This window comes from Neodiprion lecontei, chromosome 4 (assembly GCF_021901455.1).
Source record: "Neodiprion lecontei isolate iyNeoLeco1 chromosome 4, iyNeoLeco1.1, whole genome shotgun sequence".
Classification (NCBI taxonomy): domain Eukaryota; kingdom Metazoa; phylum Arthropoda; class Insecta; order Hymenoptera; family Diprionidae; genus Neodiprion; species Neodiprion lecontei.
In genome coordinates, this window is record NC_060263.1 from 38,505,425 (window position 1) to 38,524,408 (window position 18,984).

At 39.9% G+C, this 18,984-nt stretch overlaps 3 protein-coding genes and 1 long non-coding RNA gene across 19 annotated transcripts; 1 reads left to right on the top strand and 3 right to left on the bottom strand.

The window, feature by feature from the left end:
- Window positions 1-6: 6 nt before the first annotated feature.
- On the bottom strand, window positions 7-3,037 carry LOC107216630 (protein RCC2 homolog). 2 transcript variants are annotated; one of them, XM_015653880.2, is made up of 4 exons: window positions 2,689-3,037; window positions 2,199-2,439; window positions 855-1,702; window positions 7-698 (listed from the first exon to the last, which is right to left on the bottom strand). In XM_015653880.2, the coding sequence occupies exons 1-4, from the start codon at window positions 2,896-2,898 to the stop codon at window positions 528-530; spliced, it is 1,470 nt and encodes a 489-aa protein (XP_015509366.1). In that variant the 5' UTR covers window positions 2,899-3,037; the 3' UTR covers window positions 7-527. The 2 variants fall into 2 exon arrangements, with proteins under 2 accessions (XP_015509366.1, XP_015509374.1); XM_015653888.2 differs by having other exon boundaries at window positions 2,623-2,729.
- A 323-nt stretch (window positions 3,038-3,360) lies between these two features.
- On the bottom strand, window positions 3,361-7,377 carry LOC107216644 (ubiquitin-like modifier-activating enzyme ATG7). Of its 3 annotated transcripts, none has more exons than XM_046738411.1 (9): window positions 6,865-7,377; window positions 6,297-6,774; window positions 5,836-6,152; window positions 5,468-5,768; window positions 4,897-5,244; window positions 4,694-4,809; window positions 3,993-4,290; window positions 3,845-3,918; window positions 3,361-3,629 (listed from the first exon to the last, which is right to left on the bottom strand). In XM_046738411.1, exons 1-8 carry the CDS (start codon window positions 7,083-7,085, stop codon window positions 3,850-3,852), a joined length of 2,148 nt encoding a protein of 715 aa, XP_046594367.1. In that variant the 5' UTR covers window positions 7,086-7,377; the 3' UTR covers window positions 3,361-3,629; window positions 3,845-3,849. The 3 variants fall into 3 exon arrangements, with proteins under 3 accessions (XP_046594367.1, XP_046594366.1, XP_015509386.2); XM_046738410.1 differs by having other exon boundaries at window positions 3,827-3,918; XM_015653900.2 differs by having other exon boundaries at window positions 3,361-3,918; window positions 6,865-7,376.
- A 74-nt stretch (window positions 7,378-7,451) lies between these two features.
- On the top strand, window positions 7,452-16,611 carry LOC107216654 (cyclin N-terminal domain-containing protein 1). Of its 3 annotated transcripts, none has more exons than XM_015653912.2 (6): window positions 7,452-7,658; window positions 7,735-7,833; window positions 7,947-8,221; window positions 8,359-8,574; window positions 8,665-10,453; window positions 12,164-12,433. In XM_015653912.2, the coding sequence occupies exons 1-5, from the start codon at window positions 7,607-7,609 to the stop codon at window positions 8,941-8,943; spliced, it is 921 nt and encodes a 306-aa protein (XP_015509398.2). In that variant the 5' UTR covers window positions 7,452-7,606; the 3' UTR covers window positions 8,944-10,453; window positions 12,164-12,433. The 3 variants fall into 3 exon arrangements, with proteins under 3 accessions (XP_015509398.2, XP_015509422.1, XP_046594373.1); XM_015653936.2 differs by lacking the exons at window positions 7,452-7,658; window positions 7,735-7,833; window positions 7,947-8,221; window positions 8,359-8,574 and adding exons at window positions 14,902-15,063; window positions 15,383-15,586; window positions 16,165-16,314; window positions 16,508-16,611 and having other exon boundaries at window positions 10,316-10,453; window positions 12,164-12,464; XM_046738417.1 differs by lacking the exons at window positions 7,452-7,658; window positions 7,735-7,833; window positions 7,947-8,221; window positions 8,359-8,574 and adding exons at window positions 14,902-15,063; window positions 15,383-15,586; window positions 16,165-16,270; window positions 16,508-16,611 and having other exon boundaries at window positions 10,316-10,453; window positions 12,164-12,464.
- Window positions 10,210-18,115, bottom strand: LOC124294169. 11 transcript variants are annotated; one of them, XR_006904077.1, is made up of 6 exons: window positions 17,992-18,115; window positions 17,654-17,848; window positions 16,418-16,567; window positions 14,109-15,724; window positions 11,055-11,217; window positions 10,210-10,850 (listed from the first exon to the last, which is right to left on the bottom strand). It is a non-coding gene; the product is annotated as an uncharacterized LOC124294169 (long non-coding RNA). The 11 variants fall into 11 exon arrangements; XR_006904075.1 differs by having other exon boundaries at window positions 10,210-10,602; window positions 10,668-11,217; XR_006904073.1 differs by lacking the exons at window positions 10,210-10,850; window positions 11,055-11,217 and adding an exon at window positions 13,037-14,034 and having other exon boundaries at window positions 14,109-14,218; window positions 14,766-15,724.
- Between the last annotated feature and the right edge of the window lie 869 nt (window positions 18,116-18,984).

Here is an 18,984-nt window from a genome sequence, read left to right on the forward strand (position 1 = left end):
TGCCTCGTATGGACGTATTATTTGCTACGGTATGAAGAAATCTACGAATTAGGAGTATTATCGATTTTTTTTTCTTATTTTTTTTTTGTTGCACTGTTATCCAACGGTGAACACAAAGGGTACTACAGGGTAAGCTGCAGTGAGCGTGTTTCCGATTATTCCTAATACTACAAAGATCCTAACTAAATTCGAACTAAAACAAAATTTAAATAATTGGTATAAAAGATAAGTATCATCACTGTTTAAATGATTTCTGTGAAAGCCTTTGACAAGTTCACTAGTCAAAAAGATTTTGAAATATGTTAAAAATTATCAAACGAGATGAGAAAGAGACGACCGATGAAGTCGACCAAATGTTGTCTTTTTTTTCGATATTACGTTCCAAGGTTCTGATCAATAGCCTTGAGTGATAATACCGATCACGCTCAAGACTTCTCATAAAATTAATCAATTCCTTCAAGAACAGTTGCAATACCTTAGGTACTCAACAAAATTTTTCGTGTAAAGGTAGAAAGTGCATCATCAATTTAAACCGAATATTCTTGAAGTTTTGCAAGCTTCGCTTTTTCTTCGTCTGATTCATCTCGACAAATGAAAAGTGTGTGAGATAAGCCGCATGTTACCGCGGTTATATAAAGACCCTCCAATGCCTTAACTTCCATCGGTGTTGTTGATGATTTACGCATTTCACCAAAGCCCTGAAAGAATTTTCATTGAAATGATTTTTTACGTTTATGCTGTACATTCAACTTATCCTCAAAGGAGTAACAATCACAAAAATATCTGACGTAAAGTTTACAAGTGGAATAAGTTAATTAGTTGTGAGCATAGACAGTAAAGTTCAAACAAATTACCAATTCACCGAAGGTTGGACTAGCACCCCATGCGATCACTGATTCATCAGCAGCGACAACAACACTGGTTTGGGAACATCCAACGCACCTAATTTCCCATCCAGATAGATCTTGAATCGGTTTGGGATACATATTTGCTTCACCTGTCCGTTTAGTTTGTCCGAACATCAAAGCCGATCCGTGTACGTTGATTGCAATGCTGTAAGTGCTCCCACAGTGAATAGATTTGATACCGCGACTTGGGGGGTCAAAAAACTTTATTAATCGTGGTACCAGCTCATCTCGCTGTTCGGCATGACCTAAGCGACCGACGCCTCCAAAGCCCCAAGAAAATGCACGATTCTTATTATCGATTGCAACTGTGTGGTGATATCCACAGCTAAAGTCTGTAATCTCTACACGATCCAGAGGGGTGACATGTCCGTCTTTTGCTCTCTCGACATACAAAACGATCCGTTTAGGAACCTTTTCGAAGTGAAATGCCATTTTTGTGGAAGTTATAAAGTATTTACCATCCGTATTATGGCCTAGAGCGCCATATTCTGGACTGCCAAAAGAATGCAGCCCTCCCTTAATGTCTAAGATCATGGAAAAATCAACACCACATCCTATTTTAACTATGGGAGGACCGGTATACTTTATTTTCATTGCTGCAGCGATGCATGTTTCTGATTTACCAACACCACACTGACCAAGTTTATTATCTCCAGCTGCAAAAACAATACCACGGCTGGTTAAAAACAGTGTATGGTTCCTTCCACATGCCGCAGCTATTACTGTGTGATCTTTTAGGGTTTCCACTTCAGTCGGTTCATCTCGACGTTTAGTGTCGCCGACACCAAGTTGCCCTAGAAATTAAAAATTCATGCAGAACTTTAATTACAAAATAAAAAAGTCACTGGTTTCTTATTGTATGGAGTTTCATACAATTAAATAGAAATTATATGATACATCCAACTGTTGAATAATTGCCCAACATAAGATATAAAATTACTTTCATCCCAATTTACAATTTAAAAGAGATCTTACTATTTCAAATAATTAAAAACTAAGAAGATTGTGGGCTGTTAATTTCACATCAGAAAAATGTAACCAGAGCCAAGTGAGTAAGAAAAATTGTCCTACAAATTCATTTTATCAGTATGATTCCAAAAAGCTTTCCTGCACCAGTTTTGCAATTTCATAATTGTTCTCTATCCGACGAGATTAAAATGTTTGTTTTTTGCTTTCACAATCATCACACTCCTCAGTAATGCATGTTGTAGGTGATGCTATGATGAAGAAGTTACCAAATAGAGTGAATTAGAGTTTAAAATATTTCTACAAGATGTTAGATTATCATACCTTTATCATTTCTGCCAAATACCAAACACCTGTTATCTTCGGTGACGACTACATTGTGTGATGCAGCAGGCCCTGAGGCAACAAGTCTGACTCGAGTGCCTTCCAAGTTTTTGAATGTGTGCGGAGTCCACAAGCTGCGTCCTACGGTGGCTTTGACCCCCTTCGGAGGCGCCTTGCGTCCGCTCATATCCCAATTTGTCAAGCCGCACATAGCCAGCGTTCCTGGCTTACCCCACCCTCCCTAAAAATCGCATTTCAAATCACGCATGAATTTTAGCTCGCAAGCGTGATGGAAGTCTTTCCCGACATTATTATTGTGGGTTAAACAATGGATAAGCATAGAATTGTTATGGTCTTTGGGTGACGAAATGGTAGGAAAAAGAAGAGTCAGTTATATGAGAATAAAAAGAAGGACGCGATGTACCTGATTCTAAACAGTATGAATTATTTTCGTAATTTTTGATGACGATATTCAAATATAAATAGTTACTTCCGGAGGAGGGAGCTCCGGCATTGTAGCAACAACTGCCAAATCATCGGCGTCTTCCACGGCGTCGTCCCCGTCGACATTTGAACCGGCGTCGGCGTCCTCGACGTCGGATTCATGCTCGCTTGAAATATCCTCGTCGTCGTACTCGACTTTCTTGGCCTTGCCACGACTTTTTTCAAGACTCGATGTATTTTTACGCTTTGTAGACATTCTCACTCCCACCTAATAATATATTCAAATACCAAAACTGTACAAAATTATTTGTAAAATTGATCTAGAGGGACGCGGTGCAGATGACATTTATTGATGTAATGGCGGTACGGATGTTGGCCAGTGTTGTACAACATTCGTACAGAACAGGGTGTATAATAAAAAACGCAGCCACCTGGTGCACAAAAATCATAACAGAGAACCACTCACAGCTACTCGATAACTGTTGCAACACAGCGGCGCATCAAGTGTCATCTGCAAATGCTCGAGCAATTCGAGAATTCAAATTTATGCAAAATGAGTTGTCCTGCTCAAATTTATACATAATAAAGTTCAGCCAGGAATTCTCAACAATGGTCAGAATTCAATGCGCATAATTCTATAATTGCAATAACCTCGGATAATCACTTAATAATCACATTATGCACACACTGACTCTTCAGCTGCAGTAAAATGCGTAGGTAAAGAAATAATAAACATTTATTATTTGAACATGTAGATTTTCTATTAGTCTTATATATATATTATAGAATATATTAAACACTGGAAAAAACGTTACACAAATTTGACACAAATTCATTTTTTACAGAACGTACATTTGATTGGCAATACAGTTTAATATCCACGTGCAGGAAATTGAATTTCTTCTCTTTGTTATTTCCATGGAATTGACCAGTTTTGTTTCTGGAAAATCTGTGGAAAATTTCTATTCCAACTGTTTCTGGCGGAACCTAAGCCAAACATACAAACAATAGGAGCTACCAATAAATAATTCAAACAGGTCAAATGGGACTTTGCTGCAAGGAAAAGTGATAAAGTACTGGTTAGACGTCTGGCTTCAAATGGAATGAAATCAAAGCTATCAATTTTCTGGGGACAAATACAAGTTGAACGAAGTATACAATTATTGTGAAATCTGTATATTTACAAATTGTTTGACTCATACTGATTTCACTTATGATTTGGATGTCCTGGTTCTTCATTCTCGTCCTCACTTGAAGAATCAATGGCGAAGCACAGCTGAAAAAAAGAATTTCATTGAAACTGCGAGTCAGATTAGTACGTGATATTTTGTTAGTTGAGGTACCGCATACTTCGTCCAGATCAGGTCGCTTCAGAAGATCATTAAGACCAGTCAAATGTTCCAAGTAGTTGGGCTCATTGCAAGCATTTAGGATAACGTCAAATCCTTTTTTGCGAAATTCGTTAATCAGAGGCGTAGAACAAGCAGTGCAGGCTGGAAACCTGTGTGTCACGGTTAAATGTGTTTCATAATTCCAAAGAGATCCTCGAATAGTATGTGGAACACCTCCTAGCAGACCACCTCCTCCATGTTCGACATCTGAGTGTGGCTCAGATCTATCGTCAGCAATTAACGCTCTTGCTTCAGCACTGCAAGAAATATTAAACTTTCATATAGGTACATGAAAAACGTCCGTGAAAGTCCAGTTAGATGCAAGATAAAACGGAAGGAATTGGAATGTTTATAGAGTTTTTGAACAGAGCCTGATTCAACAACAGCAAATTGAATGTTTTGAGCACTTCCTTCAATATATGTTGCTAATTTGCAACGACCTATTTTTCCCAGATTGTATGATTTTACAGGCTGATAACAGTCCTGTGGTCCCATTGAATTGGATTGATCTTTTTTTTATACTTCCAGCCTATCGTAAATCTAATTATATTCGTAAGTCCCATCGTGTTTATTCAATATAGTTTCCCTCTTGCATTTTACACTATGGAACTTTAACATTGTTCCAAACAGGATATTGTTTGTAATTTAGGCTAAGCTTACTATTCTGGATGCTGAGTCAGCGAGACCATAAGTTCGACTGCAAGGCCCCCTGCAACTTGTGCCAGACCAGGACGGCTCACAGTACACTGCTGATCCAGAGTTCTGTCCATTTGGGACTGAAAATTATAATTTAGTATAAAGTCGAGAAGTTGCAAAAGAAAGTTTTGAAAGAATTAACAACAAGATGTAATAAAAAAACTTACGTTTCCAGGTTGCGTAATATCATTACAAAAGTAACAGCCCAAGTCCGCGCCCGCAGGATTGTGCATTGTGAAATCTGGAGAATCCGGTCTCACGTTATCACGTGTACCATGTCGTTGCACTGTATAAGAGTCAAATCCCAAGGCAGCATTGATCACCAATTTTCCATGAACCGCAGCCAGAAGTGTAGGTAACCATCTAGCTTCACGGGAGTCCAGCAGGAGAAAAATGACATCATGTTGTGTCACAAGCTCCTCAAGAAACTTCGCTGCTGACCTAGTTGCATCCATCATACTTGGCCCTACTACATGGCCTGGCATCGGAATCTGGAGTATTGCACTCTCTACATCCTGAAAAATTAATGAACAATTGTACAGATATCACAAACGCTGATGTATATTGTTCAGCTAATCGAGTGTGACAAAAATAACATAGATGCTGCAGTTTTGTTTTCGTAAATTTATTTTAAAGAAATTCGTCTAAATAAAGACCTAAGAAGTTACTTTTTGCAATTAATTTGACTACATCTTGTATATACTGTGAGATGCACGAAAAGTAACATTTATTTCTAACCAAACTAGGATGAATTCGAAGCAAGGCATCCTTGGCTGCTTCTGCCTTGTAACGCCGTTCTACGGCATCCGTGTGAGTATACAGACTCTGACGAACGGGATTGCTCTGTGAAACAGTGGAGCCATCGACCAAAGTCAATTTCTGAACACCCCACCCAAGGAGTACCCTGGCTACAGAACATCCCAAAGTCCCAGCACCCAATAGTAGGCAGCGCGTTTTGTTGATCTTCTCCAAGTTCAAGTCAGGTACTAACCGCCATTTCATCAGCTTCAAATTAAGGTTCACCGCTCTTTCTGATAGCCTGTGAGACAAAGCAGTCAATAAATCATCCTTTTCAGATGATACTAACACTTACTTGAAAGACTTACTTGACAATGTCCATGGAGTTTGATAAATCAATTATGTTGGGACCCATTTTACCATTGTGACTTCTTTCCCATCCAACGAATCGCCCTTCAAAAATAATCTCTCGAGTTTCCATTTTGTTTTCATATTCCTTAGCTTTCATGGTAAAAATTACAGCATCTTTGGCATCAGGTCCTCGCATGGCAACGATTTTGATAACGCTGTTGAAAGATGCCTTTGGGCAATGCCAAAATAATAAGCAGATCAAATTTCGCAAAGGCCAACCAGGTTCGGGACTGTTGCAAGGATCGTAGAAGCCAAAGTAAATCTCTTCTTCGCACTGAAAATATTTCACATATAAATTACTGTTCTTGGATGTGTGCAAGAAGTTTCTTCTGCAATATATAATGCATTTCTTTCAATATTCACATATAATTTAGGTGGCTTAACATAGCATTTAAGGTTATCGATCTGCTTTGCTTACCTGCTCCACAAATACATCTGCAGTAGCTTTCTTCTCGAACAAATCGACTCCTTTGCTAAGATGCTCGACATGCAAATTATCCGATCCAGGTACAAGTACGGTAAAGAATGCTTTTTGCTTACTGTCTAATGCCAAAAAGCTGCGTGTCAACTGCGCCAATTGATCGGGTGACAGCTGAGACCCCGCAGACAATGGATTACACACATGATAAAGCTCGGGCAAGTTGAAGGATGTCGGATGGGCAGTCCAGTAATGAAATCTGTAGCGTTTTAGATCTGCGAATGACAATAGGATGAAGAAAGCAAGACGACACGGCTCTCGTACTGCGCTTCCATCCTTGATCGACTGTAGCAAGGACACACTTGCTTCGCTGATGAATTCCTCAGGTTTTATCTCACGAAAAGATTCGTAAGTGTTAGTATTTATCAGAAAACCAGAGCAGGTAACGACTGATCTATGAGATGTCATCTCGACGTTCCTGGAATGATAAGGCTGTGACAAAATCTTGGCATATTTAAATCTTTAGGTTGGGCTAGAACGGGAACTCATTCATCGAACTCGGTCTCACTCATTGAACGAAGTACAATCCAATTTCAAGGTGCGACCCTGCCTGTCGCTCTGCCGGTCCAGGTTATAACTGGCCCACAAAGGAATCTTAATCTGGTCGTTCAGTTTGAGGCTGTCCAGTTTCAACTCTGAGAGCTTGGCCCAGAATCCTGGGTCCATCGCTGACCTTAGCTTGGTGAATTTCACCAGTCCGTTCATCGTGGGATAATTGTTTGTTTCCATAGCCAAGCCGGTTTTGAGTGTTTAGAAGTTTTAAAACGTCGAAGTCAGAGACGTGCTAGCGTATATTTCAACGCCTGGTATCAACGTCCATTGTTATTTATTATTCACAAATTGCGTCGCGCTGGTTAAAATAAAGTCATTTAAATCTCTCATCTAATCTCTCAGCAAATACACAACTGAGGTTATCACAATTTATCTTATGTGAGACAAAATATCCTCCTTATAAAACACATCAAATATTTATCTGACAGATGATTTTAACTAATCAATGACTCAATCACTGGTATCACTGAAATGTATGAGCATGACGGGATATTTCATATCTCCTGGCAACGCTCCTGCTGCCGCTCTGATGTCATTTTGCGTAGTTCGTGTCCGAAAAATACTATAAAAGGAAAGTGCGATTCAAACGGAAGCGTTATTCGACCCGAGATACTTTTTGAATCGTTCATGTTCCCTTCGCAACTCCAACGACGTTGACTGAAGAAATTCAGCCCATAATACTTTATCGAAACACCGCGATGTGCGCCACGAAATTACCGAGGATAATGGATCTGGACACGGCGTACATCGGTTGTCAATTATTTTTCAACTTGTCTGGATATTTTCTACTGCACTTATTCACAACTAATATAACAGGAATTTCTAGAACCCTTGATCAAGGAATGGCTGCAACACGTGCACGAGGACAATGCAAGGCAGGAGCAAATTTTTGTGGAAGGAAGCGAATTTTTCATCCCGTTCATAGGTAAGCTCATGACTAATTGCTCCATCATGCCGACGCAACACATGAGGATTCGTCGAATCTTCTTTGCGTAATACAATGGTGGTTGCACAGTTGTAACGGGTGATATTTTACAGCGGTTCCTGTACCGGTGATGAAAGCAATATTTGTAATAACCGACCACCTTGGTCTGGGACCTAACACCAGATACTTGACGGTTCATCTCTTCGATAGATTCATGTCAAACCAGTTTTGCGAGTTGTACGTCGCCGAAATGGTATCAAATCCGGGTGAAGTCGCTTGGCCACAGATATGCAAAATTATTTCCAGCGAAGCAAAATTGAGGCTTATGTCTTGCATGCAACTGGCAAGCAAGATGGATTCGCATACCAAAGGTCTAAGCATTTCACAGGTATATAATAATCGAGCCTCCTTAGTCGTGGCTAACTGTTCACTGCTACTGTTGGACTAATTCATTGCGGTAAAGAAAAGCTTTGTCGAGGAATAGTTAGTACTGCTTTGAATTGATACGATGTTGATATATTGCAGGTAGTGCGTGGGCTGCGATGGTTAGACGACAAGTCTGAGTACACTACAAATAGCATATATTGTTCAGAATTCCGTGTATACAAAGCTCTAGACTTTAAAATACCATTATTCACACCGCTACACTGTGTTGAAATACTTCTTGCTGCGACGAAGCTCGGACAGATGCCTAAAATATATGATGCATGTGTTAATTTGCTGGATTTAGCATATTTGGAGGTACGATTTGCATCCAGACACTTAGCCTTTCCATTTCTACATGAAATGCTATACCTTGGAATGTAACGATACGTACATGTTTCATTTCAGCATGAAAGGCTATATTCATGCCTTGTATTTTTGATGAAGCAAAGGTTTTCAGAGTTCCAAATTGACCCAGGGTACATCATGGCCCTTGAAAGCAATGTTCTTTATTTAGCAGCTGCGGTGGTTCTTTGTGCCACGTTTATTCTCGCTGTAGAACACTCTGAGACTGAACGTTTGGTTCAGATGCTCTCCAATCAAGTTGGGATAAGAGTCACTAATATTTGGGAAATGGCCAACTTACTCTTCACTATAGCGTTGCAGGAAGATACTCCAGAACAATAAATAATGTATAATTCCAGTCATCTGGTATCACATAATGATTCATATCTGTAGCTAAGAAGAATCATATTTTTTTTAATGCAGATGGTACTTTGTTTTTACAAATTTCACACCGCTACAGCTATTCTCTACAAGTTGTCCATTTGGTTTTGTGTTGTTTATTAAAGTGAAATAAACTTCTCACAATCAGTGAAGAGGAAAAAAAAAATTATTCAGTTTGACACAAGATTGTTTTACAGTTTTTCTATGAGTACATTTTAATTTATCACGCTTTACTGGATTAACTGGAGACAATCTTAAAATTACAAGCTAATGGTTTTTCCGAAAAACATTTTTTTGGTCTTATTATATCATACATATCATTTACTTATTTTTTAAATTGAACAATTCACGACAGATTGAAAAACGTTGAAGACGCTATAACAAATGTCAAATAATTCGTAATGGACCCGCGCATGATCACGGACGATGCTCAAACTTCTGCAGGTGTTGACAGTAACCTTAAGGCGACACTCAGCTCGTCGAGGAATTTTAAACCGTCGGTAATCGCAGATTTACAGTTTTTCGAAAACATTGTAAATGAAAATAGCGTATCGTTAGTAAATGATATTTCCGCGCCTCTGGTAAGATACTAACAAGTCAAGTTTGGCATTTCCACGTGAATCACTGCAGTCCACGAAGGGTAAGAATATAAATGCACAAAGAATTATACGAACGGTGCGCTTTGGTGAAGAGTACAAGTAGCCATCTTTGCGCATGAAGCAATACAACAGAGACACTTTGTTGAAATCAAGTTTTTGTCGTTTTCATTCAACATTCGTCAATTCAACACTGCATAAACCACACAAAAGTAGTAGGACAATTGATTCGACGTCCGAGTTTAGAAGTAATTTAAAAAACTGCAATGAGGATAATTTCAATCGGTAAAGAAGAGGCGTGGTATCGGCTTAATGAATATCAGGGTGGGTTTATTTCCGATGCATATTGTCTGTAATCCTTGGTTCGGCATATATACGCGACAAATAAACTTTCATGACGCACGTTGCGTAGGCAAATACGAAGCAACGTCGTATGCACTATGAATGCATCGATATACTTGTACGTGCATTTGAAGGATTCACACGTATGCGCATGAGTACAAGTCCTGTATGGGTGTGCAGAATTCGTACGTAAAAGTGGCCGAGTGTAGTGCATGGATCGTAGGAGCTGGACGGCTTGTTGTGCGGGGAAACGAGACGACAAAAGAATTGACGATTTTGCCGGTAGAGGTCGGCTCCTCGAACGAATACCATGCATTCCAGTTGCGTACAAGTGGTGGGGTCCCCGACTTACTTCTCGTGTCAAACAGCTTGTGCTGTGTGTGTCTGTCCGCATACCATTCGATTTTAATAATTCTCAATGAAAAAATAATACAAGCAAGTCTCCGGGGGCAAGTTTTCACGACACATCAGACGGTTGTCACTATTGCCAAGTGTGAGGTGCACGGGAACTGCGATTAAGGTGTATCGAACAGGTAAGTCTTCTCTCTTCGTAAAACATTTCCATTTAGCTCCTCAGGAATGCAAGGTCTGCTTTTTTTTTACTCTGTCCCGCATTCCACTATCGATTTGTTATTGGGGATGCCAGACAGCTTACGAACTTTGTAACTCGTTCGTTCCTTCGCTATTTGTTGCAACAAACGTTAAAATTCCTCGAATCATGTATTATTTATCGTAAATTCTACGTACCTGCGTTCCACACAGCTTCATTTTATTTACACATCCCAGTGCTGCCTCATACTATCGCTAAATTCCTACGCGACGCACACACGAACGATACACGCATCGTGTTATGCACATATTGTATACTGTATACGTCGTGTTTCCCAAATGTGCAGACTTTCGGTTTGTATAACGTCCTTGTATGTCCAACTGGTCAAGTTCGTTTAATTATTTATATTTGTCAAAACGACACGACGAAAGAATCAAGCTTTCGCTCGTACGCGCATTAAGAACATTCGCCTCTAATTCAAAAACAAACAAAATTGTTATCTCAAACATTCCGATAACCGATTTACGTTATTATGTATACATATACACCTTTCAACCGCTCTCAGCGACTACGTATATACTTACAATCTCTATTCCGATGTGTGGGATCGATTTTGGCCCACTTTCCTCGATTTTTTCTTTCCTTACTTCTCTCATTTTTCCCCCCTATCTCTCAAGTCGTTACCGCACGGTTTCCCATATCTCCAATGCTCGAGATTAGCGAAATTCTTCTTACGATTCAATTCGCCTACGAACAAACGGAGTAATTTTTATTTTTCATTTTTATCGTTCTCATTTGCCTTTACCAAATATTTCTTTCATCCTCAGTCTCTTTGTCCCCTGATCGTTGCACTCTCCTTATTCCTAAAATCCTTAAAACGCTAGCTTTTTCTTCCTTTCTATACAAAAGCCGTTAACGCGTTATAATATCAACACGTATTATAACCGAGCGTAGACATGTATTCGAAACAACCCGAATACAGTAACAACACAACGGCTGCAACATCGCGAAGACATTTCATGCCGCGGCCCCGATTTAAAAAACCACGTCGCGACGAATCCGCGCGCGGTAAATAAATATACCTAGGATGCATTGTACGCATAGTGTCACGATCGCAAGACGAGAAAACAAATATTATTCAAGGGACCGCGTTGTGTTTGAATGTGAAAATAACAAGGAAAAAAGAAAAAAAAAAAAAATTGATATAAACGAATGATAAAAAGAAGCTGACAGAGTAAAGATCCGGCATGTGCAGCTGAATTATATCAATAATAAAATTATACGGACGCGCTCTAGTCGCGCGCTACTCCCGCGATATGATGATTATTATGAAATTGTTCCGTTTGCGCGGCGCGGCGAGGCGCGGGTGGGTGGGAAGTACCGAGCTAGAGGAGTGAGGAGGGTCGGGGAGGAGGTCGCAAGGAGGGCGCATTCCACGCACAATGCCACGTTTTTTTTAAAACCAAGTTTTGTTTAGCCTATACATAGTCGTAATGCGTAACAGGTATTGCAACGCGAGTAAAATCGCTCGTTCGTCAATACGTACAGATTTATACGTATCTAATCGTGAAATATACGCCTCCTGCGAACAATGATCATATATTGTCGTATTTGATTATCACTTGCACATGTATACTTATATATATCAAGCACACGCATCTGCGTTTTACAATCAATCCTGATCCTTTTCCAGGCGCAACGATAAACGTGTGCGTTATAATATTACACGCAAAGAAGAGAGAAAAAGCTTTTTGCGTGTCAACCGGAACTGCAGGCGTGCAGCAGTTTGTCCGTGTATACGGAAGGAAGGAAACGGATTTTGTAAACCAAAGGATTTACGTATAGACGTATAGACGTATAATATAAGGAAAGAGGAAAGATTGCAACCCTATAAAAAAAAAACAAAGAAAAAAAAACTACGTCCCAGGAAAAAAACATGTCCGCTGTCGAGAGTGCTCTCGACGTCTTATCCAGGGCAGCCACAATGGTACAGGGTGAGTATAGCAATTATTTACACAAATCGATAGACCACCTCCTCTTTCTCCCCCCTCGCCGCCGACGCCATCCCCAATTCCCTTCTCTTGCTCCACCTCGGCAACTTTTCGTCAAGTTTTACTATGATACATATATAGGTATACACGCCGTTGTATATGTATACGTATGCAATTTCGTAATTTCCTACACGTCATTGTCGAGTTATCTGTTTTATTGCCAAATCTTTTCCTCTGTTTTCAACAAATTTTCTTACAATTCTCATAAGGCGGTTCTTCGCTCGTTATATTTTCAAACTTGGTTCCGTTCGATCGTATGCACCGTTGGCGCAATGACGAACCAGGGATTCTTTATGTTGATTAGACAAGGTTTATTCGTTACACAACGTTTATTTAAAGTTCCCGCATATCTGGATGTGTGTTCTCCTCCTACACTTACACGTAACGCAGCGGCTAGGCAGTTTATCTAGTTTCTAGTCTCTGATCGCTGATTATGCAGGTGGGAGGATTGCACGCGTGCGCGCGTTCGTTTGGCGCGAAACCGCGTTTCAAATTCGCTGCACTCGCACGAGACGAGCTTACGATAATAAGTGACTCCTTACCAGCGGTTCATCATACGGACGCTGACAAATGTATACGCTATGTACACAACGTAAATTACATTCGTTTACCCGATGAATTCATGCGCACAATAGCCTTGATAAAATAAATACATAACGATTTTATTATACATATAGTGATTTAGTATTAGCATATGCGGTACACGATCGAATATTGTATTCATGTGTATGTAATATTATACTTGTAGCGTCTTATATTCTCTCTCGACACCTGCAGCAGTACAGCTCGAATTATATCTACATAAGTTTGTATAACATATACACAATTACATTATCACTGGCATAATGCAGGAAATACGTATCCACTCACGTATACATACTTTCAATTTATCCTTGTATACCTTTGTTCTGACGCAATATAGGTATAAATTGTTCTAAAAATTGACCTGAATTGGAAGAAAAAAAATTGAAAGTGATTCGACTGGTCGATTTTGACAAATACAGTCCCATTCTATACGTAATTTTGGACAAAAAAAAAAAAAACTAAAACTTCAACGCATTTTTAAATTAGGCAGAAATAAAGAAATGGCATAAGTTTTACGAAATCGCAATAGTAAATTCGTAGAATTCATGCAATTTCTTTATTTCTGCAGCGTCAAACGAAAATGTGTTGGGGTTTCTTTTGTTCAAAATTGCGTATAGAGTGGGACTTTTGAGCCCTTTTTTGCGTTTGAGATACTTGGACTTTGATATTTGGAGATATATACATTAGCGTTGAAATCGAGCAAGGCACCCCCTTAAGGCGAGTGAATCAATCATGTTGTTTGTACTTGGATTGTGTTTCATCGGGCCGAGACTAAACCTCATGGTTGGAAAATTCAGGTCGACGAAGCGATTCAGGTTTACTAATTCTTTGTACGTACGTAGAGCTTTCCACACCAATTATCGTTTGTCTTTTTCCATCAGCTGTCCGGAACAGAGTGAGCTATGCTGTACATACACACCGACGTGTCCTATGCGGTACAACATGGTAGATGAATAATATATAATACTTATAACGCAACTGACAAAGCATTCAGTCACATACCTATAGCTGTACGTGAGAGCATCCGCTGATTTCGCTTATATTTCATTGATTCTTGAGCACGCCCTTCCACGTATACATTTCTAGTACAACTTTCGCCATATGTCGTCGATCTGTAACCACATTATTATATGTTCGGTTTATTAATTATGATCCGAGATTGCAACCGCGCGTATCAACTGCAGAGAGTGCCTATACGGAAGTTGAAGTTGCGATTATAGTTTACCCGAGTAACGAAACGCCAACGTCAAACGAGACGAGACGAGTAAAAGACTAGACTAATATATAAAAAATAAACCAGGAACAAGAAAATTTTTAGAATACTTTTGATAGTTTTCATTTTTCAAAAATTAAATACACGTTGCCAGGAGTGCAATGTCATTCGATATCGACGAATCAGCGAGGGTAAAAATCGCGATATCCGAGTCAAGTGGTTCTTTTTGGCAGCCTTGGCGAAATTCATACGAAGGCTTACAAATCGCAAGGTCTTACACATCCAGAGGTTGTAAACGTATTGCAAATTTTCAATAGCGCCTTTCTTTCGTTGATAGAAAACTTATGCACGTTAGCCAAACCGTTGTATAAAATCTGTAACTCGCATTGGTTGAAGAAAAATTTAACGAAAAACTGTGACGATTTTCTGTCCATATATCCACCTACCTTAAAGAACGTTTGGGAAGGTTGACAGTCTCATGGTTGATAGTGATGATACATCAATGGGAATAGGGATAATATAAGAGCTTGCTGCGCATTGATGCAAATGCAGATTTGTAATTGTGTACATGTATGTTTACAGAGGAGAGGCCAAAAGCGTCGAATCTTCACAGAAAGCCCAGCAGTGCCTGGCGTAAAGAACGCAGGCGAGATCCGATCCAAAGCGAAGCTCTTGACATGTCAGCTGCCAGGGTACATCACCATGCGAGGCCGAGTGTAATCGTGCCAACGACACCGCAACCAGGTGAATTTAATCAAGTAGGAAGACAGTATTATTGTAATACAATAAAGACGGATATATTTTTTTCAAATTATCCTCATTAATATTATTATTATTATTATTATTATTATTATTATTATTGTTAGTTGACCGTTAATCGAAGCTAAAAAACAGCCGATGACGGATCGTTAATCATATTACCTTTGAGTTTCGTGCAAAGTAACGCCAATTCTACTTGCTTCATTATTATTACCAGCAGGGTTAGAGATCTCATTGGTCCAGATCGAATCTGTTTCAACAACTGTTGTCACCCTGTTGTTAAATTGTTTACGATTGAAATTAGGAACGACCGTCGAGGACACGGCGGTAGCGGCCTGCACGGCCACTGCATCCGCTGCAACGGGGACCCAGCGAACCGGGGTCAGGAGCAGCGGCGTTGTCTGCGACCCGGCGATCGACGAACACTTTAAACGGTCCCTGGGCCTCGAAGAATACGCGGCCGTGTTCGACGCGACGTCATCAAACGACAAGGCGACCGGTCTCAGCGGTGAGTTTCAAATATGATAATGACGATATTCCGACTCCTTTGTCACCTCGATTCAATGGGCATAGTCATGTAAAATCTCTTCGTTGTTAATTGTTGTACACGCTTAGTGTATACGTATCCATCCATCCATGTACGTACCTGCAGTGACAAATATTACAATACGTTATTGTCGATGATTGATAGTGATGCGATGGACAAGTCGCGTTATGTGTATCTATACAGATAATACATACATACGTATTAGACGATCATTCTTTATATCCGTTCAAAACCGCGTTATGATTCATTGGGCATATTGTTTTCAAGCAAAATGTTATTCAACTATTAGTCTACACTTCGTTTATCTCGTATACCGGCACAGGGAGAGAACAGACGCACGTGTGTGTGTTTTGATATATCGATCGTACGAAAAAAAAAAAAAAAAATGAAAGAAAGGAATCAGAAATATTCTGTTTAATTGTAAGATAAAAATTTTGTTCATTTCGATTTTTGAAGGATGAAATTCACAGAGTGCGAATTCGGGTCTTATTATAGTGGAAATATGCAAAACTCATTTGTTTATGGTTTGTGAATTGCAGTTGACGACCACTTTGCCAAAGCCCTCGGTGAGACGTGGACTAGACTGCAGGCCACCAACCGAAGCAAGGACTCGACTTAACCTTCCGCCACCTAACTACTCAGCAGGTTAGAATATTCTGCGTTGGCCGGATGCAGTTACCATCGTTCTTGTTAGTATGATATTTTCGACGATCACTATATGCATATTCTGCCTTTGTTATTTTTTTTTTCTCTCACTGTTACAAGTACGGTTATTCTGCGTACATGACTTACAAATTCACATATCCCGTGATAAATGAACGTAACACAGGCGTCCCTGTGCAGCACCTAATCCTCTTCTTATTCCGGTCGTCAAACTTTCAGGTACTCGATCCGAACGGCCAATACTACGCTCCTCGTGAAATCGCAGCTGTTACTGGATCGCTGGAATACATTAATTGTAAATAAAGATAGCTTAATCAACACTATATACACGATGCCGTATAATGAGTACCCTGATATATCACATATCCATGACCGAGGTGCGACATTCAATCGGGTATGAATTTATGTAGCATCTTACCGAAAATTGATACAAACGTATACGTATATTAAATAATAAGAATAATAATCATAATGATACGTCAATAATTCATCTTGACAAAAAAGAAGTATTTACTAGCTATAGGTAAAAAGATATCGTTTCAATTACGAAAGGGAAATAACTGTGCTTCGATAGTAAAGTAGAGTGCTGCAGACTTTACCGCATACGTCGTAGAAAAACGACTCTTAATATTATCTCACCTTAACTAGCCTCGATTTATCCTCGGCTAGTGCAGAGTGATGGGAGGAGCGGCACTGATTTCAAATGGTGCTAGGCAGCTTATCGGTAACCCCAGCACACACAGAAGTCAGTACCTCCGGCATCCCGTGTTCGTATTTTTTTTCCGTTTATCAATCTTACCGAGTTCAGCACGCGCCGATCTTTAAATTGGCAAACCGGTAACCATCATCGGCCAGCACGTTATTCTGAATAACGACGTTTCTTCGGTCAGTCTCGCCATTTTTCAAATGTTTTCTACAACCGGTTCATTTTACATAAATTTAAACATCGTGAGTTCGCATTAAGGAATAAACAAATGTTTAACAAAATTGACGAAATATCTAACATCACACGGTTTTGCAACCATATGGCGCTGGTAATGTCACGAGTAAAAAGTTTACGTCGTCACGCGCAAAGGTACAACTTTGATCGGCATTCTACAAAATGAAAAAACTAAGCGTGATTAGAAATTGTGATCAATTGTTCCTTGAAAACACTACTGCATTTGTAACTGCAGTGTCATAGATTCACCGAAACGTTGAACGTAAGAATCACACTTCAACGATGGAGGTACTAATTGTCTTTACATCAAATAATATACACTGCAGTATTGGACGTTGCATGAATGATATCTTGTACAGTTAATAAACGAACCAGTAGATGAGGTATGGCGATTGAATAGTGATAAAGAGTGTCCAATACGTTACGTTAGGTAGTTCGACGGTTGTTTCCGGTGCAGTAAATCGATTAAGGGTGCCTCTCATATATCCATCTGCAGCGGGTAGTTGTAACGAACGTGTCGAAGGACGTAGCTATAGATCAGAGATGGCCTAGGTGGGCACAGACGAGCCAACTGCCTCAGGAGCGGTCAGATGGCTTCCTATATGCAGGCAGCTTGTTCACTTGCCGTAAAGCAGAATGGTAACTTAATATTAGACTTGAATATAAGTACGGTAATCCCACACCACGGTCTCTAAAGTAAGTCTACACCTCGCTCCCTCCCGCCCGTCCCCCACCCCATCCCCCTTTCGCCCTTCCTTTTTACCTCCGTCACATGGATGTGTACACCAGTTTCACCTCCGTCCTCCAAACACCCTCACAGGTAGAGAAAATGACGATGCACCGGAGATGGAACTGGATCATAAAACCAGCTACATGCGGCGACCCATTGTTTTTACTTATTCTCCCCATCGTCGTTCTATTTTTCCTCTATTCAACAATCGTCACCACGTTTCAATTCTTGTTATTCCTATTTTTCTTCTTCACCCACGATTCTCTCAACGCGTTGATAGTTCCGTCCTAGCGTCCCATCAACAGGTGGTTTCTCCGCACTCATCGCGATACTTGCGCACGGGTAGTTACGACCGTAGGAGCTGGCTATAATTACATGGGTGTAAAGTGTACTCTGCGACAGAGACTGTCCTGTTGCGGGTGCGTATTCCGAATAGGCGTTCCCGATCTGTTTCTAAAACGGTTCCTTCTTCCAATCAATTTCTTCACTCGGGTGTACCGTCACTTGGTAACTTAGTACTGTCATTGATTTGGCTAAAAATTTATATTTGCCGGCGAAAGTTATCTGCCTGAGAAATACCTACGAAATATTCCACTCGTTCATGGAAACACAAACATGTTCAACGATTCTACGCCAAGAAATTTCATAAATATGTAGAAATTCTGTAATTATGTCAGTGTGTGTGAAGAAAATGTACAGGTATCTATGATTCTGTGAACTCTCTATATTTGATACAGACTCGGGGAAAAGTTTTCATATATTGTTGTACGAATTATGTTATTGGTAGGATCGGTACGACAACAATAGGTAATCCTTTTTTTCTGTGTAAAACCAGGTTCGAAACTTCGTCTTTGAAATTGACTAAAGATTCGCGAATGCAAAGTTTCGAAAGGTTCGCAAAAATCAGGTCTATACGGTAAACAAAAGAGTAGAATCAATAACGACCCGAAACAGAGAAGATTATTCTTAGCGGGACAACGATGTTATACCATCTTGTAATCCACCGCATCGGAAAAATTATGACAA